Below are 12184 nucleotides of genomic sequence, written 5' to 3' on the forward strand. Positions count from 1 at the left end.
GTCATATAGACTGGTGTTTTTTAACTTTCAGTTATGTTTATCTGTTTATGATAGACAAAAAAAGTGTGCCCCAGAAACGGGAAGAGACTGCATTGTTGAACCTATATCCTACGGCAATCACACTCTTGATTATAGTGGCTATGTACACGGACTTCCTGATTCAATTAGAGTATAATTCACAAGGCTTTGATTTGATTTGATATTGATTCACACACTCAGGCCTGCATTACCAGTTTTGTTTGGATGTGAAAATATTTTCAGAGAATGCTGCACTGCAGGACCCTCTCAGCGCTCACGGTTACAGTCTGTAATGAACTTTTGTCATAATTGAAGACACAAATGGTAATGGAATTATAACATTTTTAATTCCACAGACTACATCATCCGCTGTACACAGTACAAATGCAATTCACTGTACAGGCCCAGTCCACCTCCCTGACCAGACGTAGTCTAGTCCAGTGGGACGCACAGGCCATACAGTCCTGATGGAGGAAAGTCTAAAAATGTATAAATTACTCTGTTGGTGGAAAAGGATAGATCTTTGTAGGGGGAATAATCTGGTGTACACTTTTTGGAGTTTTGACCTCAAGCTCATGTAGTCTGAGCTCTGTTATTCAAACAGTGGCAGTGGCTGCGACGTTTGCTCCACTGGAAAACAAATGCCAACCTGGGACACAGTTCATGCTTTTCATTAAACAGACGACAGCAGGATGGGTGGAGATATGAACGAAGAGGAAACGCGTACCATAAATATACACATCTGAGCTGAACAGCACCACCCCTACTGCCCTCACTGTTGAATCTGCCACTGGCAACCCAGGTCTGAAATGAGACCGCCAAATATTTCCTAGACAGTATGGTTCTTGCGTGTATGTGTGTTAAAAGGCTCTCAGTTCTTCCATTTGCCTTTCTTGGCAGGAAGCTGTCCTGTGGCCTCCAGGTATTTGTTGATGAGGTCCTCCTGGACGGCCGGCAGGCAGGGCTGGTATCGGCTGTACTCCATCGTGTACTCTCCCTTCCCCTGCAGACCAGCGCACAGACAGAGGAGCAGGCCAGAGAGAGAGAGAGAGAGAGAGAGAGAGAGAGAGAGAAGCAGGCCAGAGAGAGAGAGAGAGGGAAGAAGATGTCAGACCGCAGAAGAGAAAGCAGACAGAGGAGAGAGGCAGGCCAGAGGAAGACAGACCGAGAGAAAGAACAAGAGGGAGTAAAAGATGTCAGATCACAGAAGAGAGAGACAGAAAGTGCAGAGTGGAAACAGACGGAGAGAAAAAGACATGTCAGAGGAGAGAGAAAGAACGAGAAGAAAAAGACATGTCAGAGGAGAGAGAAAGAACGAGAAGAAAAAGACATGTCAGAGGAGAGAGAAAGAACGAGAAGAAAAAGACCAGATGTGAAGTCAGTCCCAAAAGAGTGGCTAACCCAATAACAGGCATGTTAGAGAGAGTCTAAGTGCATGAAATGTGTCGCTCAGAGACGTGTTTGTTCAGAGGCAGCTGTGTCCAAGGGGAGCTTACCTCAGTGCAGGACCGCAGCTCGGTCGAGTAGCCGAACATGTCGTTCAGTGGGACCTGGAATCAGAGAGAAATCATTCAAGGCAGGGCGGTCAAAATTGTGCCCAGATAAGGCTCCCAGATAATGTTTCAGACGGCAGTTTGATGGTGTGATTGTGTGCTTTGTTACTATTCTTGCATGAACAGATATATTAAGCAGAAGGAAACAATACTACAAGTAGTGTGTGTGTGTGTGTGTGTGTGTGTGTGTGAATATACTGTGTACTAAACAATTAACACACACGATAGCAAGCCCTGCTCACGACCCTTCTATATTCATAAGAACTTCCTACTGCACTAGATAACATGGTAAAGAAAAGTGTGATTAGTGGGGTACCTGATCGCTACAACGCTGTGGGCAACACGTGGTCACATCTCGCCTGTTCTAGTCTCTGGTTGTGGGTGTGAGGTCTACTTACATCCGCATAGAGAGTGAAGTAATCTTCCGCTCCGTCCTGTCCTGTGATGACGCCATGGCGACGGTTGACCCCGGCGATGACCGGTCCCTGGAACTCATTGGGTGCGACGATCTCCACCGACATGATCGGCTCCAGGATCACAGCATTAGCACTATCCATAGCTACGATGAGGAGACAATCATTTAGAACGCACGTGATAACGATCATGTTCACTTTCTGAAATGTTCTTTGGGAAAGGTTTGGGTAGGGTACTCAGGTCACCATCAGAGTAGAGTTACAGTATATAGAATAAAGCTCTTGATTCAGCAAGATGTAAGCCAGTTTTATACTTTAACGACTTCTAAGAATAACCTCAATCTATGTTTTCGCTACATGCAAACCCACCACGTCTTTTCCTTTTGTTTATTCAGTATACTGGCCAACGTCTCAAGGCCTCCTGTGTCTCACATATGAGAGCACAGGGAACCATCTTCCCTACAGGGACCGGAGTGACCCTCCTCTTATGGTCAGGGTAACGATAGGTCGGCCAGGGTTCCATTCATTTTAGCGTCTGCTAGATACCAGTGAAGTTCAAATCAGTACACCAGTAACCAAGTCGGGTCGTCAGGGTCCTCACCTTGCTTGAGAGCGCCTTCTCCAGCGCGGATGAAGGAGATCTCGTTGGAGTCGACCATGTGGCTGGCTCCATCGTCCAGTACGAACCGCACACCGGAAATCTTGTGTGCGGTCAGAGGCCCTTTCTCACAAGCCTCCCTGAAGCCCTGGAGAGAAAGAGAGAGAGAGAGAGAGAGAGAGAGAGACAGACAGACAGACAGACAGACAGACAGAGAGAGAGAGAGAGAGAGAGAGAGAGAGACAGAGAGAGACAGAGAGAGACAGAAAGAGAGCGATTAACACACAGTTATTATTACTGAAGCCCTGAAGAACAGAGGTTACATTCGTATCAGTATCATGTCCCAACTGGGCAGTCTGTTCCCTGGTGACCCTCCGCACTGCTCTGCGCTGCGCTGCGCTGCGCTGCCTTACCCTCTCCACAGACGGGACGAACTGCTTGGGGATGTTGGTCCCGATGGTGCGGTCCTCAAACTCCAGTTTAGTGTAGCTCTCTGGCTCCAGCGGCTCCAGAACCCCGATGACTTTACCATACTGGCCCGAGCCCCCAGACTGTTTCTTATGAGTGAACTCAAACCTGCAGGGGACACAAACATGGGTCATGGGTCACATATTCTCTTGCAGAGAAAGAGCCTGGGAATGACAGATTTAGTGTTCCATAACATCAGAACAAATCCCTGATGGAAACAAATATGTCTATTTATACCTAAACTTTTCAGATGGTAAAATGGCATTTTAAATGACACCAACTATTGCTCTGGGTTCGGTGTAAGTCATTAAGTCATGATGTTAAAACTTACGGCACGGTTCAGTGTAAGTCATTAAGTCATGATGTTAAAACTTACGGCACGGTTTGGTGTAAGTCATTAAGTCATGATGTTAAAACTTACGGCACAGGTCATTAAGTCATGATGTTAAAACTTACGGCACGGTTCAGTGTAAGTCATTAAGTCATGATGTTAAAACTTACGGCACGGTTTGGTGTAAGTCATTAAGTCATGATGTTAAAACTTACGGCACAGGTCATTAAGTCATGATGTTAAAACTTACGGCACGGTTCAGTGTAAGTCATTAAGTCATGATGTTAAAACCACGGCACGGTTTGGTGTAAGTCATTAAGTCATGATGTTAAAACTTACGCACAGGTCATTAAGTCATGATGTTAAAACTTACGGCACGGTTCAGTGTAAGTCATTAAGTCATGATGTTAAAACTTACGGCACGGTTTGGTGTAAGTCATTAAGTCATGATGTTAAAACTTACGGCACAGGTCATTAAGTCATGATGTTAAAACTTACGGCACAGGTCATTAAGTCATAGTGTTAAAACTTACGGCACAGGTCATTAAGTCATGATGTTAAAAACTTACGGCACAGGTCATTAAGTCATGATGTTAAAACTTACGGCACAGGTCATTAAGTCATGATGTTAAAACTTACGGCACAGGTCCAGTGATGGTCTCCCTGAAGGCCACTTTGGGCTTGCCCATCACACACGGGCAACCATACTCCCTCTCCATCCTCTACACACACACAGACACACACGTTCAGTTTCAGGTAGTACTAGAACACCTACAATGTTGCATCGCTTAGACAAATTGTAAGAACTAAATGCCAAGAAGGAAAAAATAAACACTGATTAGAGGGAGATTGGGTTTGGATGTAGCATACTATAGGTCATAATGTTATGCTAGTTGTCGTTAATGTACATATATCATCATTTAACATACAACGTACAGTGCTGTGCAAATCTGCTTTAGTGTGTCTATATGTTTAGATTTTAGAACATCATTTCATTTTGAGATTCCTTCATTTTAATAAAAACACTCTTTCAAACAAAGCGCCTAAATATCTATCTTATGACATGAGTAAGTTTGAACAGGAAGGCAGAGAGGAAGCTGCAGCGCTTGGAGATGGTGATGGCCACTGGGACGTCCGGCTACCTGGGAGTAGATCTCCAGGTGCAGCTCCCCCATGCCAGAGATGATGGTCTCTTTGCTCTCCGGGTCGTAGTGAACCCTGAAGGTGGGGTCCTCCCGCGTGAAGCGGTTGATGCCTTTTGAGAACTTATCCGTGTCAGTCTAAATATCAAAAGAACACAGCAGAAAGAGACCCATTTAAACAATCGTGTAGCTACTGTGCCTATGAGTGTGTGTGTGTGTGTGTGTGTGTGTGAAACACGTGTTATGAGCATGTCCTGAGTATTTACCTTGTTGGACGGTTTCATGGACATCGAGATCACAGGATCAGGTACATGAATCGATTCCTACAGGCCAAAACATTTACATTTAGATGATTTACAAAGTATCCCCGCTAATACAATAGATAAATGCAACTTTACTTCACACACTAAGAAATTGTACGTTTTTTCCCAGGAATCCATTTTCAGTGCAATGATGACAGTAATAGAATATGACTTGAAGCACTTGAAAACATTTTTGGCACTGTGAGGATGTGTGATGTGTCTTCCTGCATACGCACCATGGAGAGGTCTGCACTGGTGCGAGCAGTAAAGGTATCTCCACTGGCACAGTCGATGCCAAACAGGGCACAGATGTCCCCAGCAAACACCTCCTCCACATCCTGCAGTGCACAGGAAATGACACGGACAGGGTCGGTCAGTCAGTCACTCAGCAGCAGCGGTCAAATGAAAAGTGTTTCTCCACACAAAGCATCGCTTCTCAAACTAAACTTCTACCAACATTCACTCAGCATCTCACCAACTCTCATCTATAGTGGGAAACACTTTGCAAACTGAACTAATAGACTTTGCCTCACTGGGGCAGAGGTAGCGTAGTGGCTAAAGAGCTGGGCTAGCATGCAGTATCCAGTGAATGGGGCGGTGGTAGCGTAATGGCTAAGGAGCTGGGCTAGCATGCAGTAGCCAGTGAATGGGGCGGTGGTAGCGTAATGGCTAAGGAGCTGGGCTAGCATGCAGTATCCAGTGAATGGGGCGGTGGTAGCGTAGTGGCTAAGGAGCTGGGCTAGCATGCATGGGGCAGTAGTAGCGTAGTGGCTAAGGAGCTGGGCTAGCATGCATAAGGAGCTGGGCTAGCATGCAGTAGCCAGTAAGGTGGGAGTGCCCTTGACTGCCCTTGGCACTAAACCCTGAGTTGCTCTGGGGAGACTGGCCCTTGTAATAATGGATGTATGTAAAAGCATCACCCAAATGAGTAAGGAAATAAAGTAAGTAGGTGTGCAAGGGTCTCTTGTAGACGACCCTCTGGAGTAGGTCAACTGCCCTGTGAGGCGTCACAAGTATAAGTATAGTATATATACTCTTTTGATCCCGTGAGGGAAATTTGGTCTCTGCATTTATCCCAATCCGTGAATTGAAGCACACACTAACCCCGGCGCAGTGAGCTGCCTGCTACAACAGGCGCTCGGGGAGCAGTGAGGGGTTAGGTGCCTTGCTCAAGGGCACTTCAACCGTTCCTACTGGTCGGGGTTCGAACCGGCAACCCTCCGGTTAAAAGTCCGGAGCCCTAACCAGTAGGCCACGGCTGCCCTCACGGCAACTCTGATGCCCTCACGGTCACTCTGATGCCCTCACGGTCACTCTGATGGCCACTCTGATGCCCTCATGTGATGCACTCACGGCCGCTCTGATGCCCTCACGGCCACCCTGATGCCCTCACGGCCACCCTGATGCCCTCATGTGATGCACTCACGGCCACTCTGATGGCCACTCTGATGCCCTCACGGTCACTCTGATGGCCACTCTGATGCCCTCACGGTCACTCTGATGGCCACTCTGATGCCCTCACGGTCACTCTGATGGCCACTCTGATGCCCTCACGGTCACTCTGATGCCCTCACGGCCACCCTGATGCCCTCACGGTCACTCTGATGGCCACTCTGATGCCCTCACGGCCACCCTGATGCCCTCACGGTCACTCTGATGGCCACTCTGATGCCCTCACGGCCACCCTGATGCCCTCACGGTCACTCTGATGGCCACTCTGATGCCCTCACGGTCACTCTGATGCCCTCACGGTCACTCTGATGGCCACTCTGATGCCCTCACGGCCACCCTGATGCCCTCACGGTCACTCTGATGGCCACTCTGATGCCCTCACGGCCACCCTGATGCCCTCACGGTCACTCTGATGGCCACTCTGATGCCCTCACGGTCACTCTGATGGCCACTCTGATGCCCTCACGGTCACTCTGATGGCCACCCCTGATGCCCTCACGGCCACCCTGATGCCCTCATGTGATGCACTCACGGCCACTCTGATGGCCACTCTGATGCCCTCATGTGATGCCCTCATGGCCGCTCTGATGCCCTCACCTCCATCTCTCCTGCGTGGAGGCGCACCAGGCGCTGCACCCGGACCTTCTTGCTGGTGCGTGTGTTGTAGATGTACTCAGTCTTCCTCAGGCAGCCCTGGTACACGCGCATGTAGGTCAGCTGACCAAAGCGTCCTGCCTGCCACACGAAGAGAGACAGTAAGGGAAGAAACCCTCTTGAAGGACACACTGGACCACGGATCGATGACCAATGTTGTTCTTTTGTCATTCCAAAACAGGTTGGTATATTAAAAAGAGAATGAAGTACTCAGGTCCCAGTTTAAAAACAAAACAGTAATAAAACAACAAAACCTGGGGGGTTTAGAGACAAACCTGGGTAAGTTAACTGCTAGCTAAGTGCTAAACCTCCTAACAGAAGAGCTGTATGGCTTCATTCTGCTAACAAAACAATGCCATAGGGCTCTTGTTGTAGGAGGTTTACCACTTACTCTGAGTTAACTTACCCAGGTTTGTCACTAACCAGCGTACTTAGAATACCCCCCTGGACAAACCATAGCTCTGCACAGATTCTGTATGATTCTATATGGAGCTCAGCAAATCCTCTGCCATGCTCGGAGCACAGTGCTTCTACACTCACCTCCAGTTTGAAGGCCAGGCCTACGAAAGGCTTAGATGCATCTCTGGTGGGGTCCATCAGGACTTTAGTGCCTTCACTTGAATCCCTAATGAACCCAAAACAGGAAAAAGAGGACTTGAGACATACACACCACTAAAAGCCTCCATCTCAAGGGAAAATACCTGTCAAAAGACTATGGATTCCAATATGAACATGATATGGGTAATGTGCAAAATCTTAAGTCAAAAGCTAACCTAATAACTAGACAAAACCTATTTGCTAATTTAACCATGGGCAAGACGCAGGATTTGGAGGGTTAGCTTCAGCCAGATCGCATCCACCGTCTTTAAAGGTGCTCTAAGCGATGCTGGGTAATGTACGAGAGCATTTTGCGTGTTGACAGACTTTGCACTTTGCCAGCCATTTTAAATTGGGGCCCTAAACGCGCTGTAGGTCTGTATGCACGGAGTGGCCTGTGCCATGGCCCTGTGTGCTGCCCCCTGCTGGACATCTGCACTCACTCGTCATTGTGGATGGCGTAGTTGTTGACCTCGGTGGGGTTGGGCAGGTACTCCAGCACGGCGTCCAGGAGAGGCTGCACCCCTTTGTTCTTCAGCGCACTGCCCACCAGCACAGGGGAAAAGGCACGCTGGACAGTGGCCCTGCGCACGGCAGCCTGGACACAGAGGAGAGAGAGAGAGAGAGAGAGAGAGAGAGAGAGAAGAGAAGAGAGGAGAGGAGAGAGGAACAGAGAGAGGAGAGAGAGGAGTGGAGAGAGGAGAGAGAGAGGGGAGAGGAACAGAGAGAGGAGAGAGAGGAGTGGAGAGAGGAGAGAGAGAGAGGCGAGAGGAAAGGAGAGAGGAGAGGAGTGGAGAGAGGAGAGGAGAGAGAGGGACACACTAGGTTACTCTATGCAGCAGTCTCCTCTGCTGTTGTGTGGTCAAGTGTTATGGGTGTAAACGGTGTCAAAACTATGTTTTGACCAAATAGTTGCTGGTGACATATTTAATATGTCCATATATACAGAAATCTGGAAATTTGGTTTCATCAATGATTACAGGGATCTCGGCATTGTTTTTCCATCTACATCAAGAACCACATCATGTCTTAGCCCAATAAGTTAGCAGAAATTATAGATATATATTTAATCTAATAAACACGAACATGAAGAGGGTCTGACACAATATTCCCATTCTGTTGCAGACATGCAATGTAACTGATAATTTTAAAATAGTCTGGCCAACTGAAAACACGCAATACAGGACTGTGCAGTAGCACCTTCAGGCCAACTGAACACAAGCAATACAGGACTGTGCAGTAGCACCTTCAGGCCAACTGAACACAAGCAATACAGGACTGTGCAGTAGCACCTTCAGCTCCTCCACGCTGGGGATCTTCTCCTCCAGAAACATCTCTCCCAGGATCTCGTCAGCGTTGGCCACACACTCCACCAGCTCCTGCCGCCGGTCAGCCGCCTCTGCACGCATCTCCGCCGGGATCTCATCAAAACGGATACTCTGACTGGACACACACACACACACACACACACACACACGTACATAGCATGAGGTCTCATACTCACTCACACACTACATACGCGCCTACTACATACCTCTTCTCATAACCTAAACACTTTCCCAACAAGGAGGACAGTTTACATGACACACAGTACATCGATCTCCATCTACACTAAAAATAAGCTATATCCAAGGCATGTACTCCACCCTAACAGCAATAACAAAACACAAGGGTGGCATATATTAATGACATGAATCACTCTCAATTGACAAAAATGCTACATTTGTCACAGTGCATCCTAGTGCCGGGCATTGCTTGGCATTACTGACGTCATTCTCAATCAGTTCAGTGATGGCGACACATTTCATCACCGCATGCGTCACACGTGTTCCTCACCCAAATGGCCCCTCGAAGTAGATGCTGCGCTCTTCGATGAGGTCCACTAGGCCCCGTAGGTTCCCCTCCAGGCCAATGGGGAGGTTCACAAACGCAGCGTTTTGGCTCAGTTTGGTCCTGGGAAACCACACAAGAGGTCAAGGCACAGTATGAAGACTTTTGATGTCAAAACATAAAATACCTCCGGACAGACAGCAAATGTATCACTCTTCAATTATTGTAAAGTTTTAAAGCTGCAGAAGCCTGAAGTACAAACAGTAAGTTGTCTATAGTGAGTTTGTTTTTGACAGTTGCTCTTTTATGTTTTTAATTACCATTATTCTTTGCTTTTGTTTATGTAAAGCACGTTGAATTATCCCCGTGTATGAAAAATGAATAAACTTGCCTTGCTTATAGAGTGGCGTTACATATAACCGCAGTGATATTATGGACTTGCCCTGACTACTCTGTATAATAACTTATATCATTTAATAGCTAATATAATTTCTTCTGATACTGGAGGTGTATTTGGATATGGATTTCCTCTGTGTATATGAACTGCACTGTAAGTCACATTGGGTAACAAACCTCCGCTAAACCAACAGCAGAGCCCACTGAGGGCCATAGTTCACCTGAGCTGCTGCAGGGCCCGGTAGGGGTTGGCGCCCATGCGGTCCAGCTTGTTGATGAAGGTGAGGAAGGGCACGCTGTAGCGCTTCATCTGCCTGTTGACCGTCAGGCTCTGGCACTGCACCCCACCCACCGCACACAGAACCAGCACCGCCCCGTCCAGCACTCGCAGTGAGCGCTCCACCTCGATGGTGAAGTCAACGTGGCCTACACAGGGGGGGGCAAAAGGAGAGTCGCCATTAGGAATGCTCCACCTCGATGGTTAAGTCAACATGACCTATCGTGAACTCATTATGGTCAAATAAAGAGGACAAAAGAGAGAATAAAGCAAAAGCAAAAGAGGAAAAGATAGATAGATAGATAGATAGATACTTTATTGATCCCCAGGGGAAATTCAAGAAAAGGGTAAATGATAAGGGCTTTGATGACGGAAAACAACCACTGGCTAAAAAGACAATCTAGGTGTAAAGCGATGACACAGGTTCTCCCATAGAGGTTCATCTCTGTAGCCTACCTGGAGTATCAATGATGTTGATGTTGTGCTGGTTCCACATGGTGTATGTGGCGGCTGACTGAATAGTGATGCCCCTCTGTCTCTCTAGCTCCATGGAGTCCATGACAGCCCCGACCCCGTCCTTGCCCCTTACCTGAAGGACAACACAAGGCATCGGGAACACGTTTTGAGACACCAGGGGATGCATCATTGTAGACTAGCGTTGAACAACACATTTGTTTAATGGCTGAATGTGACCTGTATGTCTTACTTCGTGCATTTCAGCTATCCGCCCAGTGTAGTACAAAATTCGCTCGGTGAGAGTGGTCTTCCCTGAGTCGATATGAGCAGAGATGCCAATGTTGCGTATTCTCTCGTTGGGGATGATGCCGGACGAACATGACCGACAACTATTTAACAGGACCTGTCAAACAACACGACGCGACACAAGTGTGTAATAGCAATAGTATCACAGACACCAATACAGATAATAATTACTTGACTTCATACTACAATAAAAGTTACATTCCGTTAACTATACAGTGAAAGTGTTAACATTAGATATGCCTGAAAGTTCACCGAGTATTAACGTTAGCAGGTTGGCTAACGTTAGCTACGATAAGATACCAGTGGTAACGTTACCTGTTTCAGAGTCAATGTCCCAGGTTTCTTTAAGCGTAGTTGACTTAAGGTTAAACCTGCTTTTAGGACTCTCATTTTGGGTATATGGTTCGGGCCACCTTTACACAACTGTGGATGGATGTCAGCCTGTGAAAGTCACGCCGGTTCGGTTGTGAAACGCCTGCTTTTTCCGGGACTACGGCAAAGTGTAAGGGACATTATAATGAAGTGACAGCAATAACATTGCGCCCCCAGTGTTTGAGGGATATAAAGACACCAAAATCATTGAAGCTAACTTGGAGGTTGGGATATTGCCATCAATTTGGGGTAGCCTGGGTAAACAAAGACGAGCCTGTTAATAATGAGCAAATTAAAATTTACCAACAGGTTTGTCTTGGTTAATCCAGGCTAATCTGAAGTGAGTGTAGACCTACTAATGATAAGATACAGAAAGTCTACCAAATTAATTTTAATTCTAAATGGTTACCATATTCACAGCAGGTAAACTTTCACAAGCATTTCAAGTGTTTATATACTTATGCAAATCTATATCTAATAATTTTTAATATATCGAATAATTAATTTTCTTCATGTGAAGTTGTTTCAGTACCAGTGTTTCCTTAACATGACACAGCATAAACTTCAACTTGAACTTCATCAAATTGACATATAAAAAAAAAGACAATGAGGCACAGTCGAATGCAAGAATAGTTTATTGAGGTTTTTTTTTTTTTTACTAAACATGATGTTATCAAGACTACGCCTACACAAAGAGATGTCAATTCCTCTGACAGGAAACTTTGGAAAGGCAGTGAGATATGTTAAAGGTGCTGTAAGCGATGCCACACATTTTTTAGGCTAAAACATTTTATCTCACTTATTGCAAACATCACCTAACCAGACGCTGTAAAAAAACACGATCTCTGTGGACAGCACAGGCTCCAGAAACGGAAACAAAAACAACCTACCTAGCCCATAAAAACATAACAAACTGTTCCAGCAAATCACAGACGAGATGCACGTTTAGGAGAGTTTCAATTGCACGGAAGCAGCACGGGAGGGAGGGGGAGGAAGTATCGAGCTGGCTCTCTGTTTTG

At 46.6% G+C, this 12184-nt stretch overlaps 1 protein-coding gene across 1 annotated transcript; it reads right to left on the bottom strand.

Annotated features, from left to right (window-relative positions):
* Positions 1 to 343: 343 nt before the first annotated feature.
* Positions 344 to 11265, bottom strand: gfm1 (G elongation factor, mitochondrial 1). Its single transcript, XM_048265240.1, has 18 exons — positions 11109 to 11265; positions 10738 to 10890; positions 10488 to 10620; positions 9976 to 10180; positions 9365 to 9481; positions 8821 to 8971; positions 7972 to 8126; positions 7472 to 7556; positions 6875 to 7012; positions 5062 to 5163; positions 4790 to 4846; positions 4524 to 4661; positions 4021 to 4103; positions 2996 to 3158; positions 2586 to 2730; positions 1970 to 2130; positions 1515 to 1568; positions 344 to 1021 (listed from the first exon to the last, which is right to left on the bottom strand). Exons 1-18 carry the CDS (start codon positions 11181 to 11183, stop codon positions 890 to 892), a joined length of 2247 nt encoding a protein of 748 aa, XP_048121197.1. The 5' UTR covers positions 11184 to 11265; the 3' UTR covers positions 344 to 889.
* Between the last annotated feature and the right edge of the window lie 919 nt (positions 11266 to 12184).

This window comes from Alosa alosa, chromosome 15, assembly GCF_017589495.1.
Source record: "Alosa alosa isolate M-15738 ecotype Scorff River chromosome 15, AALO_Geno_1.1, whole genome shotgun sequence".
Classification (NCBI taxonomy): domain Eukaryota; kingdom Metazoa; phylum Chordata; class Actinopteri; order Clupeiformes; family Clupeidae; genus Alosa; species Alosa alosa.